Here is a 24,539-nt window from a genome sequence, read left to right on the forward strand (position 1 = left end):
TTGCCAGACTGGGGAAGTTCTCCTTCATTATGTTTTCAAATAAGTTTTCAATTCTTGTTCTTCCTCTTCTCCTGCCGGCACCTCTGTGATTTGAATGTTGGAACATTTAAAGTTGTCCCGGAGATTCCTAAGCCTCTCCTTATATTTTTGAATTTCTGTTTCTTCCTTCTGCTTTAGTTGAATGTTCATTTCTTCCTTCTCTAAACCATTGATTTGAGTCCCAGTTTCCTTTCCAGCACGGTTGGTTCCCTATACATTTTCCTTGATTTCACTTTCCATAGCCTTCACTTTTTCCTCTATTTTGCAACCACACTCAACCAGTTCTGTGAGCATCCTGATTACCAGTGTTTTGAACTCTGCATCTGATAGGCTGGCTTTCTCTTCATCGCTTAGTTGTATTTTTTCTGGAGCTTTGATCTGTTCTTTCATTTGAGCCATACTTTCTTTGGTGCACCTGTTAGTAAGGGGCGGGGCCTTAGGTATTCACGAGGGCGGGGCAACCCAGGTAGCTGTGTTGTGCTGCTGTATGGGGGGGGAGGAGTAAGAGAGGGAACAGTGCCGCTTGCTCAGATCTCAGCCAATTTCCAGTTACTTTCCCCACTACCCACAAGCAAATTGGACCCTTCTGGTGCTGATTCCCATGTGGGTGGGCTTCTATAACTCCGTGGGTCTCTCCAACAAACTCTCCTGTAAGTCTGGGAGTTTCTCCTGTATCCTGAACCCCCACAGGGTTTTTCAGTTAGAGGTCTTGAGGATTTACTTCCCAGTGCTGGAACCCTGGGTTATGTGGTCTCACTCCCCACTGTTCCTCCCAGTTTATCCGCACGCAGGTGTGGGACGGCCTGCTCCGCCAGCTGCTGCCTCGCCAGCCCAGTCCTGTAGCCGCCGCCTTGCCGTGAGTCCTCTCTGTCCCCCTGCCCGCTCCTCCCCTCCTACTGGTCTGGGTGAATGTTTCTTCTTTAATTCCTTGTTGGGTGTCAGACAGCCATACAGTTAAATTTTCTGTCACTTCTGGTTGTTGTTTGTTTTTAAATTTGTTATTGTCCTTCTTTGGTTGTGCAGGGAGGCAAAGTGTATCTACCTGTGCCCCCATCTTGGCCGGAAGTCCCAGGTCATGAGTTATTTTGGTTGCAAATGAAACTTTTTAAGGATTTCTAAAGCAATGTGTTTGATAGAAGTGTGTTTTATTTATAAAAAAAACCTTATTTCATAGTCCTGGAAGTATGAAAAATAATGCTCGGAGTATTTGGTAATTTTTTTCCTAATTGTGCTTGAAAAATTGGATACTTAAGACTTGGAACCTTTAACTCAGATCACGCATTAACGTTTTGTACTGTTCATCTGAGAGAGTAAGACGCAGTGTTGGGCACCTCTGCCCACACACTGGGATGCTGCAGCGTTTGCCTCGGTAGAGGGCAGAGTGAACAGGAGAGAAGCATCAGACCCAGCCTGCTGCTTGTGAAGGTTGCAACTTTAGATTTACTGTTGAATGTAAGGCAAGGGAAGTTGCCTCGTTTTGTGTCAGTCAACCCAGAAAGCGTAAGGAGCGCTCCTTTTCTGAGCCGATGCAGGCTCTCACTCTCCGAGCCCTGTCCTGGGATGCTGCAGTGCCACGCACTGCGGCTCCGCGCCGGAGGGGTGAGGCACGGGACTCAGGGGTAGGCGGCTCTCGCTGGCAGGCTTAATTTTCAGAAACTATAACTATTGCCTGGGTGCCGAGGTGTGATGTGTTTGCACCTGAAAAACGAATGTGCCCATTTTGGACACGACTTAGCCTAAGTTAATAGAATTGCCTTATTCCCAGTGACCCTTTGTGTATTTATGTATTTGTGTATGCCTCTCTCAGTTTTGTGATACTGCACAGGAACACGGAACACAAGACGCATTGCTACCACAGCCGGTGAGGATTCGCACGTTCCTTTTTCTAGCCTTTTCTAGTTTGTGGGACATTCACAGCATTTATAGCTACAAGATTGAATTTCCACCCTGGCTGGTGTGGCTCAGTGGGTTGAGCACCGGCCTGTCAACCAAAGGGTCACCAGTTCAATTCCCAGTCAGGGCACATGTGCAGGTTGCAGGCCAGGTCCTCAGTTGGGGGCGGATGAGTGTCAACCATGCATTGATGTTTCTCCCCCTTTCTCCCTCCCTTCCCCCCTCCCTTCCCCCCTCCCTTCCCCTCTCTATATAAATAAATAAATAAAATCTTTAAAGGAAATAAACACTTTAAAATTTGTTTTTTAAAAAAGATAGTACTTCCTTTGTCATTCAGGAGCAATCTGTCTCACTTCGGATTGAGCCCTTCTTAAGTCATACGGCTTCTGGTATTTGTAGCTCCTTCATGGATTACAAAATGTCCCTGCGAGTGTGGCCCCAACCCCACCTTCAGAGCCAGGACCACGAACAGAACTCAGGGTTGGTGGTTGGAGATAACGGCAGATTTTCAGATGAGGAGATATGGCTGGGGTAGCATCACAATCATTTAGAGGATATCTGGCAACGTGAGATTTACTGTACCGGTTTAATGGTTTCCCCACACACGCTATGCATTCCACCCGGGTTCAGACTTTGTTAAGTGGAGCATGGGGTGCCGGACAGTGGTCCCCATTTAACAGAAGACGACAACAGAAGTTGAGACAGAGGCTCTCACTCACAGGTCCTGGAGGAAGTACAGGGCCTGCCTTGAGGGGACACGCTGGGAAGTCAGAGTGAGGGCCTGGGGGCACATGCTGTCACAGGGCTGTGGATGGAGTGCTTCCGGTCCCTTGGTTTAAGGACCCCACAGGCTGCTTGGCTGGACAGAATGGACACCAAGGCAGCAGGTAACTTAGGGAAGAGGCCGGCTTTCTGTGTTTGTCCTTCGTTTTATACCCTAACTGATACCTCACTGGCAGCCCGCACTTGCTGGCGCCCCAGGGTGCCGAGACGAGGGCGTCTGCAGGGTGACATGCAGGAGCGGACAGTGCGGCCCGAGAATCCGTGAGCAGAGCTCTGCGATTCCATCTAGGTTACAGGGCTTGTTTTCTTCTCAGTGGGATGTGCCTTGTGAATGCACACCCACAAGGTCGTTTACCCAGGTCAGGTTTGGGGTTTGTATGTGTCTGTGTGTGTGTTTGTTTTGGGTGAAGTACCCATCCTGTGACCAACACCAGGGTCAGGTGGTTGCAGACACTGTGACACCTGCAAAATCGCGCCCTGGGGCGAAGAGCAGCCCAGATCTCAGGCCACTGGGAGGAAGCCTGTGGGCCCCCCACGCGGCCTGGGCCTCACCTTGGTGCCCCTTCCTCGGTGCTCTTTCTGCTCTGTTCCCAGGGCTCTCATCTTCCCCTTTGACCCCTGCGGGCCCAGGAGCTCGCTGTGGCCCCAGCACTACCCTGAGGAGTCCAGTGTGGCCCATGGGAGAGGACCCCCTGGGGGAACCCTACTCCCGCAGAGCCACTGGTGCTCAAGGCCCCAGGGACACAAACATCGGCCAGACAGTGACAGCGCGCCCTCAGATGTCAGCACAGCCCAGGCCGGCCCCAGGGGAGGGGAGGCAGCCGCTCTCTCAGAGTCTGAGAGCAGGGCCATGCGGCGAGACCCAGGAGGAACTGACCACCAGAAGAACGTTTGGCTCCCTGGCAGACATCGTCGTTCCCTTCTCGCCCAGGCTGCTCAGAAGCTTCAGTCTAAACAAGGTTTTCGACTGTGTTTTCATCCCAAGCATCTAGCAGCAATGGTTCTCCTCCTGTTCAATTGTCCACATGCCTTCTTTTGATTTCCTACTCTCACTCCCCTTATATTGTATAATACAGTGTTACCAGCTAGTTGCTCCAAGTCCCACAGTGGGAAATGCACAGAGCTGAGTCCATTTATAACAACCACAAAAATGCCAGAGGCAGAGGAGATTATTGTCAGTGCTGCATTTATTCCAAAGTACATGAATGTTACACAGTACATAACAGAATGTATAAAACTTGAATAATACAAGTCTACTAAGGAGGAAATATTGCTCTTTGGATATTTGTGCATACCAAGTCAGAGACCCTCGATTGCATCGCAGAAGCATGGTGGCAGGGGGTCAAAGTCGGCCGGCAACTTACATCCCTCACAGCACCGGGAGTTGAGATAGGACGCAGCAGTTACAGAGGAGGCCGCGGTGATCTTGTCCTGGGTGACCGTGAATGGATTACTTTTTAAGGCCAAACAACCAGGTATCTTTGGAGCTCTTAAGAAAAGACAGACACACACATGGGATTAGAAATTTCTTCTTAGTCCATTTCTTACAAAGTCAAGGGTGTCTGAGAACTTCAGGCCAGAGCAGCCAAACGTGTGACATTGGCCTGAGATGAAAGCTCTCTGCCCCTGTCCCAAGTTCCTACCTGATTTAGTCCTCTCCTCAGATTGCTAAAAACATAAAATCAGATTACAGCAAATAAGGGAGAGTGGGTTGCAACTGTGGATCACCCAGCTGGTAACTGCAGGCCTGCTAAATGCAGAGCATGAGGGGGAAGGAGCCATAGTCAGCTGTTCCCCAGGTTCTGGAATGTACCTTCTAGCTCACAGGTGACAGGCTTACCTTCCCCAAAATGGGAACATCACTTCTTCTGACAATGGATCCCTCCCATATTTGAAGAGTCCTCTCCCCAGAATTCAATTACCTGTCTGATCTACACTCCTTTTCAGGGTCCCCCAGGATCTTCACACAGCTCAGCTTCCCCACAGTCTTACAGGCCCACAACACTGTCCCCAAGGCCACGGGCAATGAGTGAGAGAACACGGTGAGAGCCCCAGCCCAGGCAAGGGGAGACCAGCTCAGCCTGCCCTCTGAGTGGGCAGGAGGCAGAGACTCGGGGATGCAGCCTGGCTGAGTCTTCAGTCTACAGGGCCCGGGGTGCAGGGAGGGCCCGCCCCTGAGGTGAGTCCAACAGCTGAGGGTGCACTCTGTGAGGTCAGGGGACATCAGGGAGCGGTGACACACAGAGCCACCTGCCTGCTGGGCTGAGAACTCTCCCCTGTGAGCTCACAAACCCAAGCTAGGAGGGGAAGAAGCCAAGGTCCTGTACTCACCTGCCTTTGCCTTTTCAGACCTGCCCTCTGCTCCTGACCCCAGTCAGGGTGCGGCCCCAGGGCAAGGAGTGGCCCTGCCCCAGCAGAGAGCCCCAGGTGTCCCATGGGAGGGGTCTTAATCATTCTCACCCACATCACTCACTTCAATATGTCGATCAGTTTGCATAGAAGACTGGTGACACAGGACATGAGAACAAATATGGCGACCAATAAGACGACACCAGCGGCAGTCATAAACTTGATGTCAAACATCTTCCCGTGTAGCACCTGGGCAGAGAAGGGCAGGCAGGCAGTGAATACGGCTCCCCTCCCCACATGGCCACGCAGCAACTCAACGTGCTTTCTCCAGGGGAGAGAGAATGAACCCCAGACCACAGAGCTTCCTGCGTGTGAACCACTGAGGGGTCCACCTGGGAGGGCTCTGGGCCCAAGCTGACCCAGCGTGGTCAAGGGTTGATCTGTGGATGACAAGCAACTGAAATGCAAAGTCACACAGAAACAATTCCGCAAAGAAATTGTGAAGAATCTTTTGTCTTTCACAGGCAGTAACGTGCATCTGTGAGTAAAAACACAGGCTGGCACTTGAGCAAATGGCTTTTTGCCAAACTCCTGGGTCTCATGAAATGCATTCATTGATAGAGTTGGGATCAACCCCTTGCTGTTCATCTGAGTCAAAAATATTTTAAGAGCCCAACCAAGGAGATAACTTTTCCCCAAAATGCCATGCTGTACAACACTGAGAATAAGCAAACCCATTTCATAAGTGACGTGTTTTAAGGAAAAAGGGTTTCTAATTGTCTCATGACAATTGTCATCCATCTCGTGGTTTAGGGAGAGCATCGGAGCCCCTGTCTCTCATTCTGTCCCCTGGAGACTGTGGGCCTTCCTGCCATTTTTCCTCCTGTATCTTCCCAGGAAGTCCAATTTGTTTGGAATAAGCCATTTATTCCATTAACTCTCTGTAACGAGGGCCACAAGCCACAGAAAAAGAATGAACAATATGACTACCAAGCATATTACTACAGTCAAACCATCCAGCTCTGGATGAAGGCCAACTATAATATTTTTTTTTTAAATCTTTAGGAGACAGGGTATCTGATCGAACCTGTCATTTGAGAAAGAGAGATCTCATCATCCCAGTTAGGAGGAGTCGGGTCCAAGGTTGAAGAGCTCCCTTCGGAAGCACAGCCACCGTCCAGCCCCACCCTCTGTACCAGGGGCTGTGTGACATCAACCCCCTGCACACCGGCTCTGTTTCACAGAGTTCCGAATTCTGTTCCATTCGCACTTGGACGTTAGCCACCCTGACGTAGGTCCTATTTTGAGTTCACTCAATGTAAACACTTCACTCTAAGTCTTTACCTTTTCAGGTCTTATTTTCCTCTACTTTTCAAAATTGGACTACTAATGCAAGTTTAAGATTACAATTTTAAAATCAAAAACAGACAGAAATGCGGGGATGCTAAATAGGCTCTTACACTTAAAAAGCCTCTCACACGCCCCCTACTGGGGACCAGTCTGCAACCCAGGCATGTGCCCCGACTGGGAATCCAACCAGTGACCTTTCAGTTTACAGGCTGGCATTCAATCCACTGAGCCACACCACGCAGGGCCTAAGATGGTTTTTGAATAAAAAGAATGAAATTCTGCCATTTGCAACAATGTGGTTGGGCCCAGGGGGTTTTATGCTAAGGGAAGTAAGTCAGAGAAAAGCAAATGCCATATGATTTTACTTATATGTGGAATCAAAAAAACAAAATAAACTCATGTATATAGAGAACAAACGGATGCTTGCCAGATGGGACTGGGTTGGATGAAAAAAGATGAAAGGGATTAAGAAGTACAAATTACCAGTTGTAAAAATAGTCATAGGGATATAAAGTACAGCATAGGGAGCCCTGGCTGGTGTAGCTCAGTGGATTGAGTGCGGGCCTGTGAACTAAGGGATCACGGTTCGATTCCCAGTCAGGGCACGTGCCTGGGTTGCAGGCCAGTTCCCAGCGGGGGACACACAAGAGGCAACCATACATTGATATTTCTCTCCCTCTCTCCTTCCCTTCCCCTCTAAATAAATGAAAAAAAAAAGTACAGCACGGGGAATATAGTCAATACATAACTATGTATGATCCAGATGGGTACTAGCCTTACTGGGGTGATCACTTTGTAAGCTCTACAAATGTCTAATCATTATGCTATACACCTGAAACTAACATGATATTGTATATCAATTATAATTGAAAAATAAATTTAGAAGAAAAAAAGATGGAAGGCTTTTATAGAAAGAAGGGTGGGACAAGGAAGTCATCAGCAAGAAAAAACTGCAAGTTCATTAGATGAAAGGAGGAGTTCGGGTGAGCACACCTTCTCATTGGCTGAGCTGCAGTGTTTCCACTGGTTGGGCTTGTTGCTGGGCAAGAGGAAAATCTTCCTTTTCTTCCTGGAGTAGCAATGTAGCTGCACTTCCTGTCTGGAAGGTAAAGGAATGTCTCTTCCCGTTGGGGTGTGTGATTGATGTCTTCCTGTAATAGAAGAAGTGGAGCGTGACAGCCCCTTCCACAGGCCTTCCCGACTTCAGTTTCAGTTGGTTTCCTTTATTAATTTTCACAATAATTAAGATGAAGGGGTTACAGATATGAACGATGTACAGCAGCAGTCCCCAACCTCCAGACCACGGACCAGTGCCAGTCTGGGCCTGTTAGGAACCAGGCTGCCCAGCAGGGGGTGAGCTGCAATGTAATGCACTTGAGCCATCCCGACACTTCCCCTGACCCCACCTGTCCGTGGAGAAATTGCCTCCCACGAAACCAGTCCCTGGTGCCAAAAAGGTTGGAGACGGCTGTTGTATAGGATACTCGTTTGGGTCAAGTGTGTCTGATTTAAGATACTCGTAGCCAACCAACCTAGTAATCACATGAGGAGACTCCAGGCACACAAAAGGTGGCTGAGATGCATTTCTCTCTGCTCCTCCCAGTGAAATATACTTGTGATCCCTGGGGAAAAAAAGAAAACAGGAAACGTCAACCAAAAGGGAACTCTGAAAGCTGGTGAGAGGGAAGCCAGCTGGTTAGGCCCCCGGGCCTAGATGAGCAACACAGCAACAGGATGGAAGCAGCTGGCCCGGGTGTGGGGTGTCCTGACTCTGAATCTAGCAACAGAAGGTGGTGGCTTGGGTGAGTACATCTCCCTTGGATTTAACGAGTCCTGCTGATGAGCCTGGGCAGGCGCCAGCCACAGTGGCAAGGTGGACAGTGTGGGAGCCCTGCTGACAATGAGTGGCCAGGGGGAAGTGCTGGGTTTGCTTTCTGGTTCCAGAGTCCTCTCCTCCACAGAGAGACAGTGTGCTGGGCAGTTGGCAGCTCAAAGGGGATCCCACTATAACAAGCATCTTTGACCCCACAGGCCAGGCATCCCCTTCTCCCGCCTGCACGGTCCCAGGTGGCTCCAGATTGGAGAATGCCCCTCTGTCCTTTGGGCAGCTCTGTCAGGGAACTGGGACCCCTGTGCCACCAGAGAAGCTAAGCAGATTTACACAACACCGTGAAGCCGCTGAACATTAAATGGCTCTTAGAACCTCATTCCACAAAAGTGGGCCAAGACCTGCATACTAAACCTAAGTAGGTGACTTTGTGATAAAATCAAAGATTTAAATAGGACCTAGAGTCTCCTAATATAACAGCCAAATTATCCAGGATCCAATGGAAGTCACCAGTCAGACCAAAAACCAGAGAAGAGCTGCATGAGAAAAGAGGCCAGCAGCAAGATAAATTAAATGTTGGAAACACCCCAAAAGCCATCAAACAACGTCTTCAACAATCAGTAACAAATGTTCTCAAAAACGAAAATATGGAAATGCCAGCAGAAATGGAAGTTATGACAAACGAATCAAATGGGGATTCTAGAAGTAAAAAGTACATCAAGAGAAATTAAACAAAACCAAAAACCTTCACAGGATGGGCCCAAGAGCAGGTGGAGATGATGGGATTGAGTCAATGAACTTGAGGACATGCACCACACTGGAGGACAGAATAGAAGAATTTACCCGGCCCAAACAAGAGTAAAAGCTTTAGGGGGCTGTAGAACTACAGTAAAAGATCAGCCTTGGAGGAAGAGGAGAAAGAAAGTGGAGCTGCACAAGTTTTTGAAGAAATAGTTGATAAAAACAAAAAAAATCTAAAACTCACCAGACATGTTAAAGATGCAAACTGATATTAAAAAAAAATGAAGAAAGCCCCAAGAAGTGCAAAACCAAGAAAGCCCAAGGCAAGACACATGATAATAATCAAACTCCTGAAAATTAAAGACAAAGAAAGAACCTTGAAAGCAGCCAGAAAGAAAACAGCATGTTACCTATAAGGGAAATCCAATTCAAATGACGGTGGATTTCTCATTTATAACCATGGGGGCGACAAGGAAGTAGCACACGCCATTTTCAAGTGTCAAATGAAAAGACTCATCAATTTCTAATTATATAGCTGGCCTCACCCCCAGAGTTTCCTATTCATACATCATAGGTGGGGCCTGAGAACTGGCATTCCATATACGTTCCCAGGTGATGCCGATGCTGCTGGTCCCTGAACCAGGCCCCAGAACCACAGCTCACTGCAGTCATGCACCACCTAGTAACGTCGTTTGGTCAGTGACGGCCTGCGTATGTGACGGCGGTCTATAAGATGGTAATGGGGCAAAAAATTCCTCTCACCTAGTAACTTCACATCATAATGTTTGATTTATTTACATTGGTGGTGATGTTGGTGTGAACAGACTACTTAGCCAGTTGTATAGAAGTACAGCACATATTATTATCTACAATATACTTGATCGTGATGATCAGTGACTGTTATGGTTCACGTATTTACTATACTGTATTTTTATCATTACGGCAAACACAAGGCCCGGCACCTTGTTTCTCTTCAGCGGCAATGCCAAACTCCTTGCCCCTAGTTAAGGAGTAGTTACATTTATAAAGTCCTAAAATTACATTCAGCCCTTTGAAGGCAACTGCAAGGCTGATGTGGCCCCTGGTGAAAATGAGTTTGACACCCCTGTTTTGGAGCGCACCCTTTCCACTCCTAACGGAGGCGTGCTGCAAACCAGTCCGCCGTGTTACGCTGGCAGCAGCCTCATGTATCTCATGTTCACTGCCTCTGCTGATTGCATCGTGTTATCGTGCGCTTGATTTGATCTCGTGTTGTTTGTACAGAAACACGCTGTGCAGGCTTGTAGCCCGGGAGCGGTAAGGTGGACCACACAGTCTAGGTGTGCAGCGGGCTGACCCATCTCGGTCCGTGTAAGCGCACTCTGTGATGTTTGCACGTGACCAAATCGCAACAGGATGCATTTCTCAGAATGCATTCCATCGTTAAGTGGCACAGGGCTAATTGACTTTGAATGTGACTTTGACCTTAGCACCAAGATAAGCTAGAGAAGAGGAAATTCCAAATTTATGGAAATAGTGATGATTTTAGGAAACATGTGTGTCCTTCTACAGTTTAGGAAGGTAGACAACAGAAGAGTAGAATGAGGGAGAAAAAGTTGAACATTTATGGGGCATCTATACACCGGGCCTGTGCTAGGGGCATCATGCTCAAAAGTGTACACATTTCATAGAGGAGAACATGATACTCCCCATTTCACAAAATAGTTTCCAGGGTGGATGCATTTATATTTCAGGTGCAAACACATCACACCTCAGCACCCAGGCAATAGTTATAGTTTCTGAAAATTAAGTCCGCCAGCAAGAGCCACCTTCCCCGAGTCACCAGCCTCTCTCCTTCGGAGCGGAGCTGCAGCGTGTGGCATTGCAGCGTCCCAGGACAGGGCTCGGGGTGGGAGAGCCTGCATCGGCTCAGAAAAGGAGCGCTCCTTATGCTTTCTGGGTTGAGCTAAGACAACGTAACTTCTGTTGTTTTCCATCAATCACTAAATCTGAAGTAGTTTTTATAAAAAAGAATAGGTCAGTTTCGAGTTCTCATTTCCTAGCTATAGCTACGATAGGACTACATAAAATTAATGACCCAAATGGAAACTAACTTTATAAATGCCAAACAACACAGTTAACTTTTTATTGAAATAAACAATAATACAATGTAATTTGGTGATGTGAAATTAAAGGTTGTAAGTCTTAAGGACCAGGTTTTCCAAGGACAATCAACTAGAAAAAGAAAGAAAAATCAGTCAAATACTCTAAGCATTTTTCCATATCCCTAAGACTTAAGGTCTTTGCATAAATTAAAACAGTACTTCAAATACATATACAATATTCACTAATGACTGTAACTAGAGATCCTTAAGAACTTTAAACATTTAACCGCAGAACTATATGTAAATTTCTTATAAAAACTAAACAATATTGCAAACAAAATAACTTATGGCCCAATCAGGTTCACTCGTAGTGAACAGGACTAGATTTGCAACAACACGTTCAGTTCAAATGAGCCCCGAGGTCACTCACGTAAGTGATAAACCTCAGAGGACGTTAGATACTTGCTGAGCTGTTGGGGTTGGGCTCTGTAGTCAATACGTGACAAAAGTCTGTAGTCCGCTGTGCACGTGGAGCACTCATCTTTCTCCGTTTGAAAGCCCTTCCCCGGAGTCCCAGCGCCGCAGAGGCCCCCCGGTGGGTGGGGAGCTGGGATTCTGCAGCAAGTTGACCAGCGAGGCGATCTTCTCATCTATGTGCTCCTGGAGGGCGCGGATCCGCTGGTCGATGTGGTCCATGAGTTTCTTTTCCATCAGGTCCATGTTTTTAGAAAGAATCTTTTCCAAGTAGGCGCAAACAGGCTGCTCACCCATTCTAAAGATAAATTTAAAAATAATAATATAACAACTATCTCTAATGTTGTAACAAAAACAACCAAACTATACAACAAGCAGCCAATATACAGCTTTATGTTTTACATTTAGCTCCATCATCCCTTTTGAGTTAAGCTTTGTACACGCCATGAGGTTTAGATCATTCCTGCCCACGCTGCTCCAGCGCCGTGTGTGAAACGCACTGTTCTCGCCTCATCGAATCGCTGTTGTCCCTTAGTCAGAGTCGGTGGAGCGTCATCTGTGCGTCTCTTTCTGGGCTCTCCGATGTGCGTCAGGGTCTGTGCGTCTACCCTCCGGTAGTGCTCTGTGGTCACCAGTGTACTCACTGGGTCGGACTTGACACTGGGAAGAATGTCTCCTCCAGTTTTATCATCCTTTCAAAGCTGATTTAGCTGTTTGGCGTCTTTTGCCTTTCCTCACAATTTAAAAAATAATCTCATCTATGTTTACAAAAAATTGTGGTAGGATTTTACTATGCATTATGTTAATTAAGTCTCTATATTAATGGAGTGAACAGACAAGTTTACTATATTAGAGATTAAATTTATAACTTAAAAGTTTCCAAGGAAAAAAGATCCAGGCCCACTGGTTTCTTTGGAGAATTCTACACGATCTCTTCTAAAGCACAGAACTCATTTTATGAGGCCTGTATCACCCTGACATAAAGCCAGACAAAGCCAGTATAAAGACACATGCAGACCAATATCTCTCCTGAATTAGATGCAAGACATCAAACATTAACAAATCAAACATTAACAAATCAAATCCAGCATGTGTGAAAAAGAATTATACCCCATATAATTCTGACCGAGTAAGGCTTCTCCTAGGCATGCAAGGCCGGTTCAGTTGTTAAAAATTATGTGATTCCTCATATCAACAAACTATAGAGGAAGATTCACACGATCATATAAACGGATACAAAAAATGCCTGCCAGATGCAACACCCATCTGGGACAAAAGAAACTGCCAGAAAACCAAAACTGAAGTGACAACGCTCAGGCCCTAAGCAGGCAGACTTCCGTCCCCACTCCCGGTCTCCCAATGTTCGCACATGACATGCAGGGAAATTTTATGTGTAAAAGGGAGGGATTTTGAGCAAGGGGGGCACTCGATCACAGCTGGACCCAGAAGCGCTCTTCAAATTTGATTGGTTTGCTTCTTTCTTTTTGCTTTTTTGTTTCTTGGGATTTTATCTTTGCCATTAACCAACTAGTTAATGCTGAGGCAGACTATCAACAATGAAAATGTTACCCTTCTATGTCCTTACTGAATAGGAGCCACATTTTTTTAATACCACCTCACATTTTGATGCAATTGAAGAATTTACAAAAATTTCAACCAATACAACTACCTTGTTTTACATGTGAAAAAAGTCTAAGCCAAAAGATTTAAGCAGGAAGGCAAAATAGTTAAGCCAGGACTACGGCTGGAGTGCCGACTTCCAGGCTACCGCAATACTTCAGCACATTACATCTATATAAAGAACAGAGAACATACTAAATACTAGTCATCCTTCAATCCAACCAGCACTGCCAAAAACTGGAATTATGAAATCAGGGGATAAGAGCTTGTATATTATAAATGACTGTAAGATTAAAAATGTTTTGATGGCCCCAAACCTGGCTTAGGTTAAACATGATACACAGAAAACAATCTGTTACGGGGGTCACTTGGTGCCCACAGCCGCTGTCCATCCGCACAGATGACGCTCTACCGCGGCCCCCAATCGGAGCCAGGGCCCCGCCCACACGATGCCCGAACAGTGCTCAACTCTTCTGGCTTAAGGCGCTTTTTTCAAAGCACTCCAGTGTACTTGTAGAATACTTATTTCCCATAAGTGTTTAGTGGTAAAATGTACAAGTTCCTAAAATTATCTCTGGAAACATTTCAGAATGTATTTATTGAAGCAAATATGCGTATCACTAGCTGATCCTCCCACCTACCAAAACTAAGCCACATTAAAAAAAATACTTACGCCACATCAGCGATGCTGTCACTGGGCTTGGCAACAGTGCCCGGCCGCTCGGCCTTATGGCCCACACGGAGCCCATTAACTTGACTGCACAGATTCTGCAGAAGAGGCAGCAGCTCGGAGTCCGGTGTACCTGAGCGGTCACTTGCTTTCTTTGGTAGGAAAGAAGATACCATGTTCTTAAGGTCAACCCCAGGAAGAGAACGGTTTGGTGGCATGACTGGACACTCTTCAAGGTCTGTCATGTTGCCTCCAGTGGGTGGCCGCGTCCTTCTGTCAGTGTGAGCTTCTGAGTCACCAGTCACATGTCCAGGAGTCAACCCAGCTCCGAAAGGAAAAAGTGTGGAGGGTGACCTGTCCCAGACTGCTGACGGAGACGACGCCTGCAGGCCCATCATTCCTGTGAGCACAGTCTTTCCCAAAATCGACTGAAGCTGCTCTCCGATGGAAACACAATTCTAAGCCAAGGAAATAAGTAAATGTCGCTATTAATTACAGTGACAGCTACCTTTGGGAGTAATTTAGAATCAGGCAATGTGCATTCTTTCATTGGACACTCAACACAACCACAGGAGGTATGCTACCACTACTCTCCAACATTAAGTGTCCCTGTCCTCTGCTAGGGGGACACCTCTCAAAACCTCCCTTCCACTCTGCCGCCCCCAACCTGTGTTCCTGATGCTCACAACACCCCCCCCCACGTTTTATTCACCTCTAATATTCAGAATCCCAACATTGAAAGCTTGCTTTCCCAAGCAGTCTCCTCTCGTGGGCTCCATGTGTATTATTGGTGTCATCATCTAAAAACATCAATTTCAGGGCTCCCTCTCCTTTTCACCCACAATCCCAACACCCAGTTAGCTGTCAGGCCCTCCCCACCCCATCGTGCTGGCAGCTCACAGCCTGGCACCAGGCTGCTGTGTCCGTCGTCCCACCCTCACGAACCCTCGTGGGGGCGAGGGAGTAACGGGCAGCTGCCCTCCTTCTGGTCGTCTCCCCTGGACAGCGTCCCCTTTCCTCTGGCTCACCCTGCACACAGCGTGGACTAGCGCGTCTTTGAAGGGCAATGCGAAACCCTCCAGACTTTAAAATCAGCACCCAAAGCCCTGTGCCCCGGGCCTGATCTACTTCAAACTCGCCCTGTCACTTCTTGGCTCCACATTCATGAACGTATCTCCATGTCCTAGCCCTGTCCTGTTCCCTTTAATGTGGAAGATTTAACGCATACTATTTTCTGTCTGTGAACTTGCATCCCTCCAAGTTTACTTGCCTGATCCAAGCCTTCTCCTTTAAAGGCCTACACAAATAAGACTATAAAGACCCTTAAAGACATGATATAGAAAATTGATCTTTAAGCCTTGTCAAGTGCTGGAAACGCGCCTTAGTCACTGAGAAGGGGGGTAGTGGGTGCTGGCTGAAAGAGCGAGTGACTAAATCTATGAAAAATTGTGAAGATCTGCAACAAAATATTTTGTGAGACACTAGGTCGACACAATGCGATTTTTACAAAAGTAAACAGATAGTAGGCAAATCAACAATAAAAGTCCAAAGAAAAAAACTTAAGTTCGTATATATTATAAAAAGCCATTAATTTTAAAAACTTTTGATGTCCAGAAAAAAAACTCCCCTCCCACTCACCTGCTGCTGGAAGCTGACCATACGCATCAGCTGCTGAGCCCCGGGCGACAGCGTGGACCCCATGGAGCGCACGATGGTCTGGACCCGCTGCAGGTCCACCCCTGCGCCCACCGGGGGAGAATGTGTGGAAGAACGTGCTGAGGCCGGTCTCACGTGCACCACGACTTTGCTGACGACCACACACTGCTTTTCACCAAAGGAGAGCAACTATTGTAAAACAAAGAAGTTCCAGGGAAATAAATAATGACATTAAAAGCAATCATCATTTAAGGTCACTTCTTGTTATTACCTGAGTAACAGTGAAGCAGTCAAGGATCCAAAAATGTACTTAGCGTTTGCTAAAATAGTCATTGTCTGAAAATTATGTAAATTCTTACAAAAGAATTATGTAAATCAACAAATCCTCTTCAAACTAAAAGATTACACGTAAAGTAACATTCCACATACTTAGATAAGGAATTAAAGATAAACCACACCAACCTGACAGCTTCATATACTGCAACTTTCTACAAAACTATTTAAGCTAGTCTGTCCAGAGCCCATGCAGTATTTACTGAAATACTGAATGTGAAGGTCAGTGTTTTAGAATTTAGAACTGCGAAGGAGCGTCACGAGTTCAGGGTGACTTTCTGACTCAGTGAAGGACACCCAGTTAGTGAAGGTTGGGCTCTGACCCTTGTTCTCTGGTTTCTAGCCCAGCAGGTTGTCCAGTGCTGTGTGCTGCCTCATTCTGCCCCTGCTTGAAACCAAAAAGCAGTTCACGTGTGGTGCAACAACGTAGCTGAGTGGGAAGGGAACAGGGTTTACAATCAGACCTCAGCTCAGCAGGGACCCTGCTTCTCTGCCTGTGCGTGTGCATGTGTGTGTGCGAGTGCGTGTGTCTGTGCGTGTGTCCAGGGCAAATGCCAAAACTTGAGTCAGGAGCGAAATGATTTCATATGGTTGTTATGATGACCAAGATTAAAATTTCTAGGATCTACCACTGAGTGGACACTCAAAAATGTGTATCACTGTCATTTTTAACATTACCATCCTATCGCTGCAGAAGACACCTTCTTTTTTTTTTTTTTTAGTTTTTTTTTTTTTGTAAGATTTTATTTATTTATCTTTAGAGGGGAAGGAGAGAGGGAGAGAAACATTAATGTATGGTTGCCTTTCGTGTGTCCCTTGCTTGGGAGTTGGCCTGCAAGGAACCAGCCTGCAACCCAGGCATGCGCCCTGACTGGGAATCGAACCGCGATCATCTGGTTCGCAGGCCCGCGCTCAATCCACTGAGCTACGCCAGCCAGGGCTTCAGAAGACACCTTCATATGAACCAAAGGTTTCTCTAAAAGAAATGACTCTTTGTACTCCCATGTACTTCCACAGGACAGTTACAAGAAACACTTACCTTCAGAGACACACAAACCCACATACCACCCAAAGACACAGGGGAACACAGATCTACGATCTAAAAACAGTGGCACCAAAAATGTGACTGTCATCAACAATTAAGTAGACACCTCTTACCTCTCTACACTTCCACACCCACATTCCAACTTCCACATTACCCCTTTTCCTTACAAAAGTTACCTTTACTTTTAGAGAGAGGGGAAGAGAAGAAGAAAGAGAGGGAGAGAAACATCAATGGGCAAGAGCAACATCAGTTGGTTAGTTGCCTCTCACACACCCCCAACCAGGGACCTGGCCCACACCCAGGCCTGTGTCCTGACTGGGAACTGGACTGCTGACCTTTCGGTTCACAAGTCAGTGCCCAAGTCACCGAGCCTTACACGACAGGACCTTTTCTGCTTTTTTTAATCCCCAAGACTTTCTCACTATCAAATATAATACATATTTTGTATATTGAATCTATTACGTCTTGACCACTATTACATTAACATGAGGGCTTTATTCCAATTTTTTTATCACTGCTCATTCCTAAGTACTCAATATGGTATCTGGCACCAATAGGCACTCAAATATTTTTGAATGAATGAGTCACTTTATTTAAATGACTTTAGAAGCTATTAATATGTATATACCTCTAAAACAACATTTTGGAATAATTAGTCTATGATCTTCTATAAGTAATAATAAGCAGAAACTTCACAGATAAAAATAATCTAGGGTTTCTTTCCTTCAGCTCCCTAGTGTTACCGATTAGGTTGGTCCAAATAAATGAAAAACTTGCTGTGGGCGATTCTGTTCATCAGCAACAGAGCGCATTTCATAGTCAGGGCTCGGGGTTTCCCGAGACTCTTTCCCGAGACTCTTTCCCAAGACTCTGCGGACATCATTAAAGTTCATTTAACCATATTTTCAATGTTGAAGACACCAGTCCAAATCTCTTGAACTTTGAGTTTCCCTTGTCTGAAACTTCTCAAATTGTGTTTTTTCCTCAGTATTTTGGGCCTGAAATTGCTGTGGTTTTCTTGGTGCCTACATTTTATATACAAATAAGAAAGGTTTTTAAACAGTTTTCCAAGGCTTATGAACACAATGGTACTGTATTAGCCACGGCGCATCACATGACCTTGCCGTAGCCAATACACGGTCAATTTTGAAAGGAGAATCTCGAAAAAAATATTTTTTAGAAAATAATTGTTTTTTCTTGTTTACTAAGTATTTCTGAACTAAAACCAGGGACTAAGGTAGACTAATTGCATTACTAACCAACAGAAAATAAATACCCATAGCACAACTGTAGTTTCCAATTTAGTTAACATGTAGTAATGACTCACCTTTATTTTACAAGCGTATGTGGAGGACTCCAATTTTAGATATTTTTTGTACAAGGTAACCTTTTCATGTTCACTAAAAATAAAAAAAATTGATCCTTTTTTTACTTTTACACATTATCACGTTTAACAGTCACATTTAAAAACAAAGGTATCCAGGACAATACTTTTCTGACGATTCAGTTTTGCCAGGGAGGCGCGAAGGGCTGTAGCTTCCTACTGACCTGCACTGGGCACACAGACCACACCTGCCACTTACTAGCGATATTTAAGATTCAAATTTGATTAACAAATGTGTAATCACGTAGCACAGAGCATGTTTTAAAGTTCCATTAACATATCTACTATTTCCAACATATACGGTATATAACACAGTTCATATTTTGAGTTCTATAAAAGAAAGGTTAGGGCAGACCATCTGTAAGAAGTCAGGAAAAAATCAAAACGTAATAAAAGGTTAAATACGCTAACATGGCACAGTATCAGGCTCACACACTACTTTTATTTTTTGTTTATTTTTAGAGTGAGGCGAAGGAAGAGAGAAAGAGAGGGAGAGAAACATCCATGGGTGAAAGAGACATCAATGGGTTGCCTCTCAAGCACCCCCTACTGGGGACCTGGCCAGAAAACCAGCAATGCCCCCTGGCTGGGAATCAAACCAGTGACCTTTCCGTTCACAGGCTGACAATCAATCCACTGAGCCACACCAGCCAGGGCTCCTGCACTACGTTTAGAGGATGTCCTTGTAAGAACATATGTTGAAATCCCAAGCTAACTGACAACTTAATTGTTGGAAAACACCCCTGTGAGTTAAAGGACACAGAAGAAAACTCTCCCACTGACTAGATCTGACCTTCTACCCACTTACCTTCCCTCAACTAGCTCTCATTTCCACACTTCTAAAGACAACTAGGCTGATCTAGACCGTCTTAAAGATCCCTAAAGGTCTAATGTTCTATTCCTGCTGGCCTTTTATCTTCTCCCCCTAACGCCAGGCACCAATGTCAGAGGATCAACCCATCCCGCAAAGGGGAGGAAAAGAAGCACACTACTTCAGAAGAGCACGCGCACACGCAGAAGCCACAAACCTCTTCTCCAGAACATCAGGAACAGTCTTGCCCCGACTGGTTCCACTGTACTCCTCTCCTACGTACACCTCCATATTTCTCGCCGAACTTAAAATGCCAACAGAAACCATTTCTTCACCTCCGTCAGCATCACAGCGCAGGTAAAGGAAGCAGGGGGGTTCCTCTGGGCTGTTCAGGCTCCTTTTCAAAATCACTGGATCCTGGCTAAAAAGAACATAAGAATATTATACAGTATAGTTCTCCGAACACGGTTACTAACCCACTTACTAAGCCGTATTTCTTGTATTCACTGCCATTTGCCTTTGGGGTTCACGCACCGCCCAAGCCCCCAACAAATGCTCAATGCAAAGCCATCAAGAAATGGATACTTCACACATCAGGGCTTTCTCCTACGTTTTCCCTTGATCACCGACATCGTACTCAATCTCCCGTTATTGCTTCTCATTTAATTTAAAGCTCACCAGACACCAGTTCTGTGCAGAAGAGTGGGAAGCACAATATGATAAAAGACAGAGTGTATCTTTTGCAAAAATTAAGAGAATGGAGATTCTCAACTGCTGACATTTTTTCACGTCTCTTTTGGTTGGCAGGAGGTGGACAGGAGCTTTCTGTTTATTTGGGGGATAGAGATGGATTCCAGTTGTGACAGGTGCACTCAAGGGCTGACCTGAGGGAGTTACCCGCGTTTGTGTGAAATGCCTTTTGCAGGTCACCCGCCCAGAAGCCCCTGCACCCGACAACCCACGCCATGCAGTCACCCCGGCCCTCCAACCACCCAGGCCCTGTCCCTCGCCCACGCGGGCCCAGGCCTCCCTGCACTGACCATTCACCACCTCCGCTCCCGGATCCCAGGCCCAGATCCTCTCCCCTCACGGCCCCCGCCTCCCCTCACCACGCCCCCCAGGAGCCTGGCTGTCCCCGAGCAGCCAGCCCGTCCTAGCTGACCAGGCGCACCCTGGGGCAGGCGGCACCAGCAGCTCATCCCACTCCAAGTCCTGGGCGCCGACACCAGCTCTGGTGACAAGGAGGCTCTGGTCCAGGACCCCGTCTGTGGCATCCCAGGAAGAGGCCAGCGACGGGCGGCGGGTCCACAGCCCATCCTCAGCCTGGGTATCCATTCAGCCACCTCCAGGTCAGGACAGCCCCGGAACCTGTCTCCGGGACTTGAGCTTCCTCCAGGGCGGAGGGGAGCTGATAAAGCCGAGCAACTTCCGGCCCGTCGGGCTTTAAACCCGGCAGCCGCCTGACAACTCGCTCCTGCGGGAAAGAACCGGGTGCGGTAGGAACGCATGCGCGAAGCTGGCCGGGAGACCCCCCCCCCCCCCCCCCATGAGGGGAGCACGCGCACTGACAGCACCTGCTCCCACCGCGGGAACTGTTCGCAGGCTCGGTGCGGTGGACGCGGGACTAGGTCCAGTTTTCTGCGTCGCCCCCAGAAAGAGGAAGGGCGATGGACGACGGTTGATAGGCGGCCTGGGAGGGTTGATCTAATGAGGAGAGTGTGTCGTCAGACAGTCGTGGTGTCGTCGCTCCACGCCACCTGAAGGACTGTTTGCAGACACCCCCGGAGAGGGTGGACCGGGCATCCCGAGGACTGCAGGGGAGCGCACGGCGGCGCGGGGCCGGGCGTGGAGCTGGCGTTTCCTTTTAACTCTTCCTTCTCTGCCCACACACGGTCTCCCCCTAGACGGTGGTCAGGTGAACGCTGGCGGTGTGGCGTTAGCAGGCGGAGGCTGACCGGAGTCCCGGGGTGGCGCTGGGGCAATGGTGTCAGAGGAGGCTTTGGGGCCCGCCGCCGACAAGGTCTGGTCGGGCCGGGGCAGTGGCTCCGGGGGCATGGAGACCCCAGCGCGCGCGTTGCAGGAAGCGGAGGCCCGGAGCCAAAGCGGGGGCCCAGGGCGGGATCTGCACCCCTGGCCTCAGCCTAGCGAGCAGAACCTACCCGGGTCTCAGATGGATAAAATCTGAGCTGCTGAGGCAGGAGACAGCATAGGAAAAACTGAGACTGCGCTGCTGTTACCGGCCGGTGGCCAGCATCCTGGTTGCCAGGAAACACCTTTTATCACTTACGTTGAATAAGTAGTAAACCTAGGCAGGGAGGAGGAGGGAGACACGTCTCACCCAGGACTCAGCAGTCCTGAGCCTGGTCCCATAGTAAAGCCGGGTGTTCCAACATCATAAGAAACTATCTTGGCAAGGAAGGAGGGGAGTCCTTGAAATTCTAAGTAGCATTGCCACTATCTGAGAAAGAAGGCCTTGAAACTGCTTTCATCCCAGGGCCGGAAATGCCAGAGGGGGTCCACAGGGCCCAAAGGAGAGCCCATAAATAACTTGGGGTAATCACCCCAGCTTTCATTAACTGCCTCCTGTCTCGTATCTGTTTTACAACACGATGAACAAATGGGGTCTGGAGCAAGATAAGGATTCATACTAACAGACCCCCCTCCCCTTGACCTCTGAAAGCTGGCACTGCCCTTACCCGTCAATCATTGTGTGATTTGTTCACCCCATCCTGCCAACTGTGTAAGTCCTCAGAACAAAGGACCCGCTCTCTGGGTACTCTTGGCTCTCAGGCCACCCTGGGCCTTTAGCCGCCCGTACTTTTGCTTTGCCCTGAATCTCTGCCTTCCCCCCACCCCCCGCCACACCCCCCACCCTAGCTAGGCCCAGTCTCTTCCATGGGAAAGGGGCACTAGTAAACTCTGAATGCACGCTAACAGAATTGCTGATCTGTGATTCTTTACATGCATCAGTAAGAACCAGGTGTCTCCCGTCAACACTGGGACCAGAACGGTTGAAGAGTGAAATTGGGTGGGACTCCCAGATGCCCTGCCACGTAGAAAGGTAAATGCCTCACCACCTCCACCCACCTTCTTTCTGAAAAGGTTTGTGCCAATAAGTTTTCATCTTTTGAAAAAAAAGAATAAAGATTATAGAAAAGTGGAATGTCAGAGTTTAAAAGTCCTTAAACGCGAAGGTCCTTTTTGCTAAGTTTTTACAAAATACTCCACTCATTCAAGGTTGTTACCTCAGTAATTCTGCCCGATATGTCTTGCTTCCTGTGGTTATAAATTAACTTTCATTCTTATTCACATATTTGGACAATCCAAAGGGAAATAGGCTCTTCAGAAATACCAATGTGCAGTTTGTGGAGCAAGATCAATACTATCAGTTCTATTTTGACTATTTAAAGATAAGGCTGAATAACCAGGAGTCAGAAATCTAAAGATTCCTGTTTTCCTCTTTCTTTCATTTCCCCTGTAGCCAATAAACCAAGTCTTAAGGTCGGTAGGAATCCCATAACCATGCCTTGTTGTTAACAGTGCGTGTTCCATAATAGATTCAAAGACTTTTGTTCCAGAACCCCTTTACACCCCCCTTTTTTAGAGTTTTGTCTAATTCATTTTCTAATTCACTTTAGAGGGAAAGAGAAATCTTGACTTTTTCCACTGATTTACGGATTTATTGGTTGATTCTTTTTTTTCCTTAAGATTTTATTTATTTATTTTTAGAGAGTGGAAGGGAAGGAGAAAGAAAGGGAGAGGAACATCACTGTGTGGTTGCCTCTCCCGTGCCCCCCACTGGGGACCTGGCCCACAACCCAGGCATGTGCCCTGACTGGGAATCCAACCGGTACAATGCTGTAACCAACTGAGCTACCTGGTCAGGGTCTTTACACCCTTATATCATTAAAAACTTCAAACAGCTTTTGTGCATCTCTAAGTTTTATTTTTCTAATTTAAAAAATTAACCATCTTCTTCTGTTTGGATCTATAGTGATGCACACTAACTGGAATCAAAGAGTAGACTGAAAAGGTCACCAGCATGAATGACAGGGTATCTATGGAAAAAATCCTCTCCAGCTTCAGAACACGTGGCTGAAAATGAACTTTCATAATGGACCCATTGCATGGAATCACTTTATTCCGCATCCCTGGGATCTTGGCAGCAACTTAAAATTGTTTACCTTTAAGGTCTGCACGAGCCAGCTCTTATTTTGGCAAGTTAATACTGAGGGCAAGTAGCATTTGAGCCAAATCAGCTTCGGATGCTCTTTTTTGTTATATTTTTGTGACTCTTGCACTCTGGAGAAATAACCCATCAAGTTCAACATAATAAGCTCACAGTGAATTTAGAGTAATGCATGTTTCCTGCAAAAACCACCTATATTTATGCAAAATTATAGACGTCTGAGGTATGTTTATTAATGTCCCTCCAGGGGTAGGTTGTACTATGGGATTGCAGTTAAGGGAAAGCTTTAAAATCCCTTTCTACCAATTTTACTTTTGATAGCTCTTTTATATAGAACATAATGTGAACAGCCAATGTAAATATTGTTAATATTAAGACAATTATATTTATTTTTAAAACATATTTTATTGATTATACTATTACAGTTGTCCCACTTTTTCCCCTTTATCCCCCTCCACCCTGCACCCCTCCCACCCGCATTCTGCCCACTCAGTTCATGCCTATGAATCGTACATGTAAGTTCTTCGGTTTCTACATTTCTAATACTATTCTTAACCTCCCCCTGTCAATTTCGTACCACATTTATGCTTCTTATTCCCTGTACCTTTTCCTCCAATTTCCCCGGCTCCCACTCCCCGCTGATAACCCTCCATGTGATCTCCATTTCTGTGATGCTGTTCCTGTTCTACTTGTTTGCTTAGTTTGTTTTTGATTTTAGGTTCAGTTGTTGATAGTTGTGAGTTGTCATTTTATTGTTCATAATTTTTGATCTTCTTTTCCTTAGATAAGTCCTTTTAATATTTCATATAATAAAGGCTTGGTGAGGATGAACTCCTTTAACTTGACCTCATCTGGGAAGCACTTGATCTCCCCTTCCATTCTAAATGAAAGCTTTGTTGGATAGAGTAAGCTTGGATGTAGGTCCTTGCCTTTCATGACTTTGAATACTTCTTTCCAGCCCCTTCTTGCCTGTAAGGTTTCTTCGGAGAAATCAGCTGATAGTCTTATGGGAGCTCCTTTGTAGGTGACTGTCTCCTTTTCTCTTGCTGCTTTTAAGATTTTCTCCTTATCTTTAATCTTGGGTAATATGATTATGATGTGCCTTGGTGTGTGCTTCCCTGGGTCTAACTTCTTTGGGCTTCTCTGAGCTTCCTGGACTTCCTGGAAGTCTTATTTCCTTTGCCAGATTGGGGAAGTTCTTCATTATGTTTTCAAATAAGTTTTCAATTTCTTGCTCTTCTCCTTCTCCTTCTGACATTCCTATGATTCAGATGTTGGAACATTTAAAGT

At 46.5% G+C, this 24,539-nt stretch overlaps 2 protein-coding genes and 1 long non-coding RNA gene across 3 annotated transcripts; 1 reads left to right on the forward strand and 2 right to left on the reverse strand.

The window, feature by feature from the left end:
• Positions 1-3,957: 3,957 nt before the first annotated feature.
• Positions 3,958-7,797, reverse strand: FAM24A (family with sequence similarity 24 member A). Its single transcript, XM_037051282.1, is given in 4 exon segments — positions 3,958-4,204; positions 5,189-5,304; positions 5,306-5,353; positions 7,708-7,797. Coding segments are annotated over 4 exon segments (444 nt in total). The 3' UTR covers positions 3,958-4,014.
• A 3,261-nt stretch (positions 7,798-11,058) lies between these two features.
• LOC118990527 (ATPase PAAT-like) lies at positions 11,059-20,411 on the reverse strand. Its single transcript, XM_037051124.1, has 6 exons — positions 20,232-20,411; positions 19,278-19,481; positions 18,193-18,265; positions 15,470-15,676; positions 13,835-14,289; positions 11,059-11,839 (listed from the first exon to the last, which is right to left on the reverse strand). The coding sequence occupies exons 1-6, from the start codon at positions 20,393-20,395 to the stop codon at positions 11,605-11,607; spliced, it is 1,338 nt and encodes a 445-aa protein (XP_036907019.1). The 5' UTR covers positions 20,396-20,411; the 3' UTR covers positions 11,059-11,604.
• Positions 20,412-20,515: 104 nt separating this feature from the next.
• LOC118990528 (uncharacterized) lies at positions 20,516-23,546 on the forward strand. Its single transcript, XR_005067253.1, has 3 exons — positions 20,516-20,556; positions 22,031-22,121; positions 23,055-23,546. It is a non-coding gene; the product is annotated as an uncharacterized LOC118990528 (long non-coding RNA).
• Positions 23,547-24,539: the final 993 nt, after the last annotated feature.

The sequence above is a fragment of the Sturnira hondurensis genome, unplaced genomic scaffold (genome assembly GCF_014824575.4).
Source record: "Sturnira hondurensis isolate 20B ecotype Veracruz unplaced genomic scaffold, ASM1482457v3 Scaffold0007208, whole genome shotgun sequence".
In the NCBI taxonomy this organism is placed as follows: Eukaryota; Metazoa; Chordata; class Mammalia; order Chiroptera; family Phyllostomidae; genus Sturnira; species Sturnira hondurensis.

Coding starts and splice junctions, on each gene's coding strand:
- LOC118990527 (XM_037051124.1), bottom strand. CDS start 20,395: ATGGATACCCAGGCTGAGGATGGGCTGTGGACCCGCCGCCCGTCGCTG. Junction 19,482..20,231: donor CTGGTGCCGCCTGCCCCAGG/GTGCGCCTGGTC, acceptor TGTTCTTTTTAG/CCAGGATCCAGTGATTTTGA. Junction 15,677..18,192: donor CATACGCTTGTAAAATAAAG/GTGAGTCATTAC, acceptor GTTTTACAATAG/TTGCTCTCCTTTGGTGAAAA.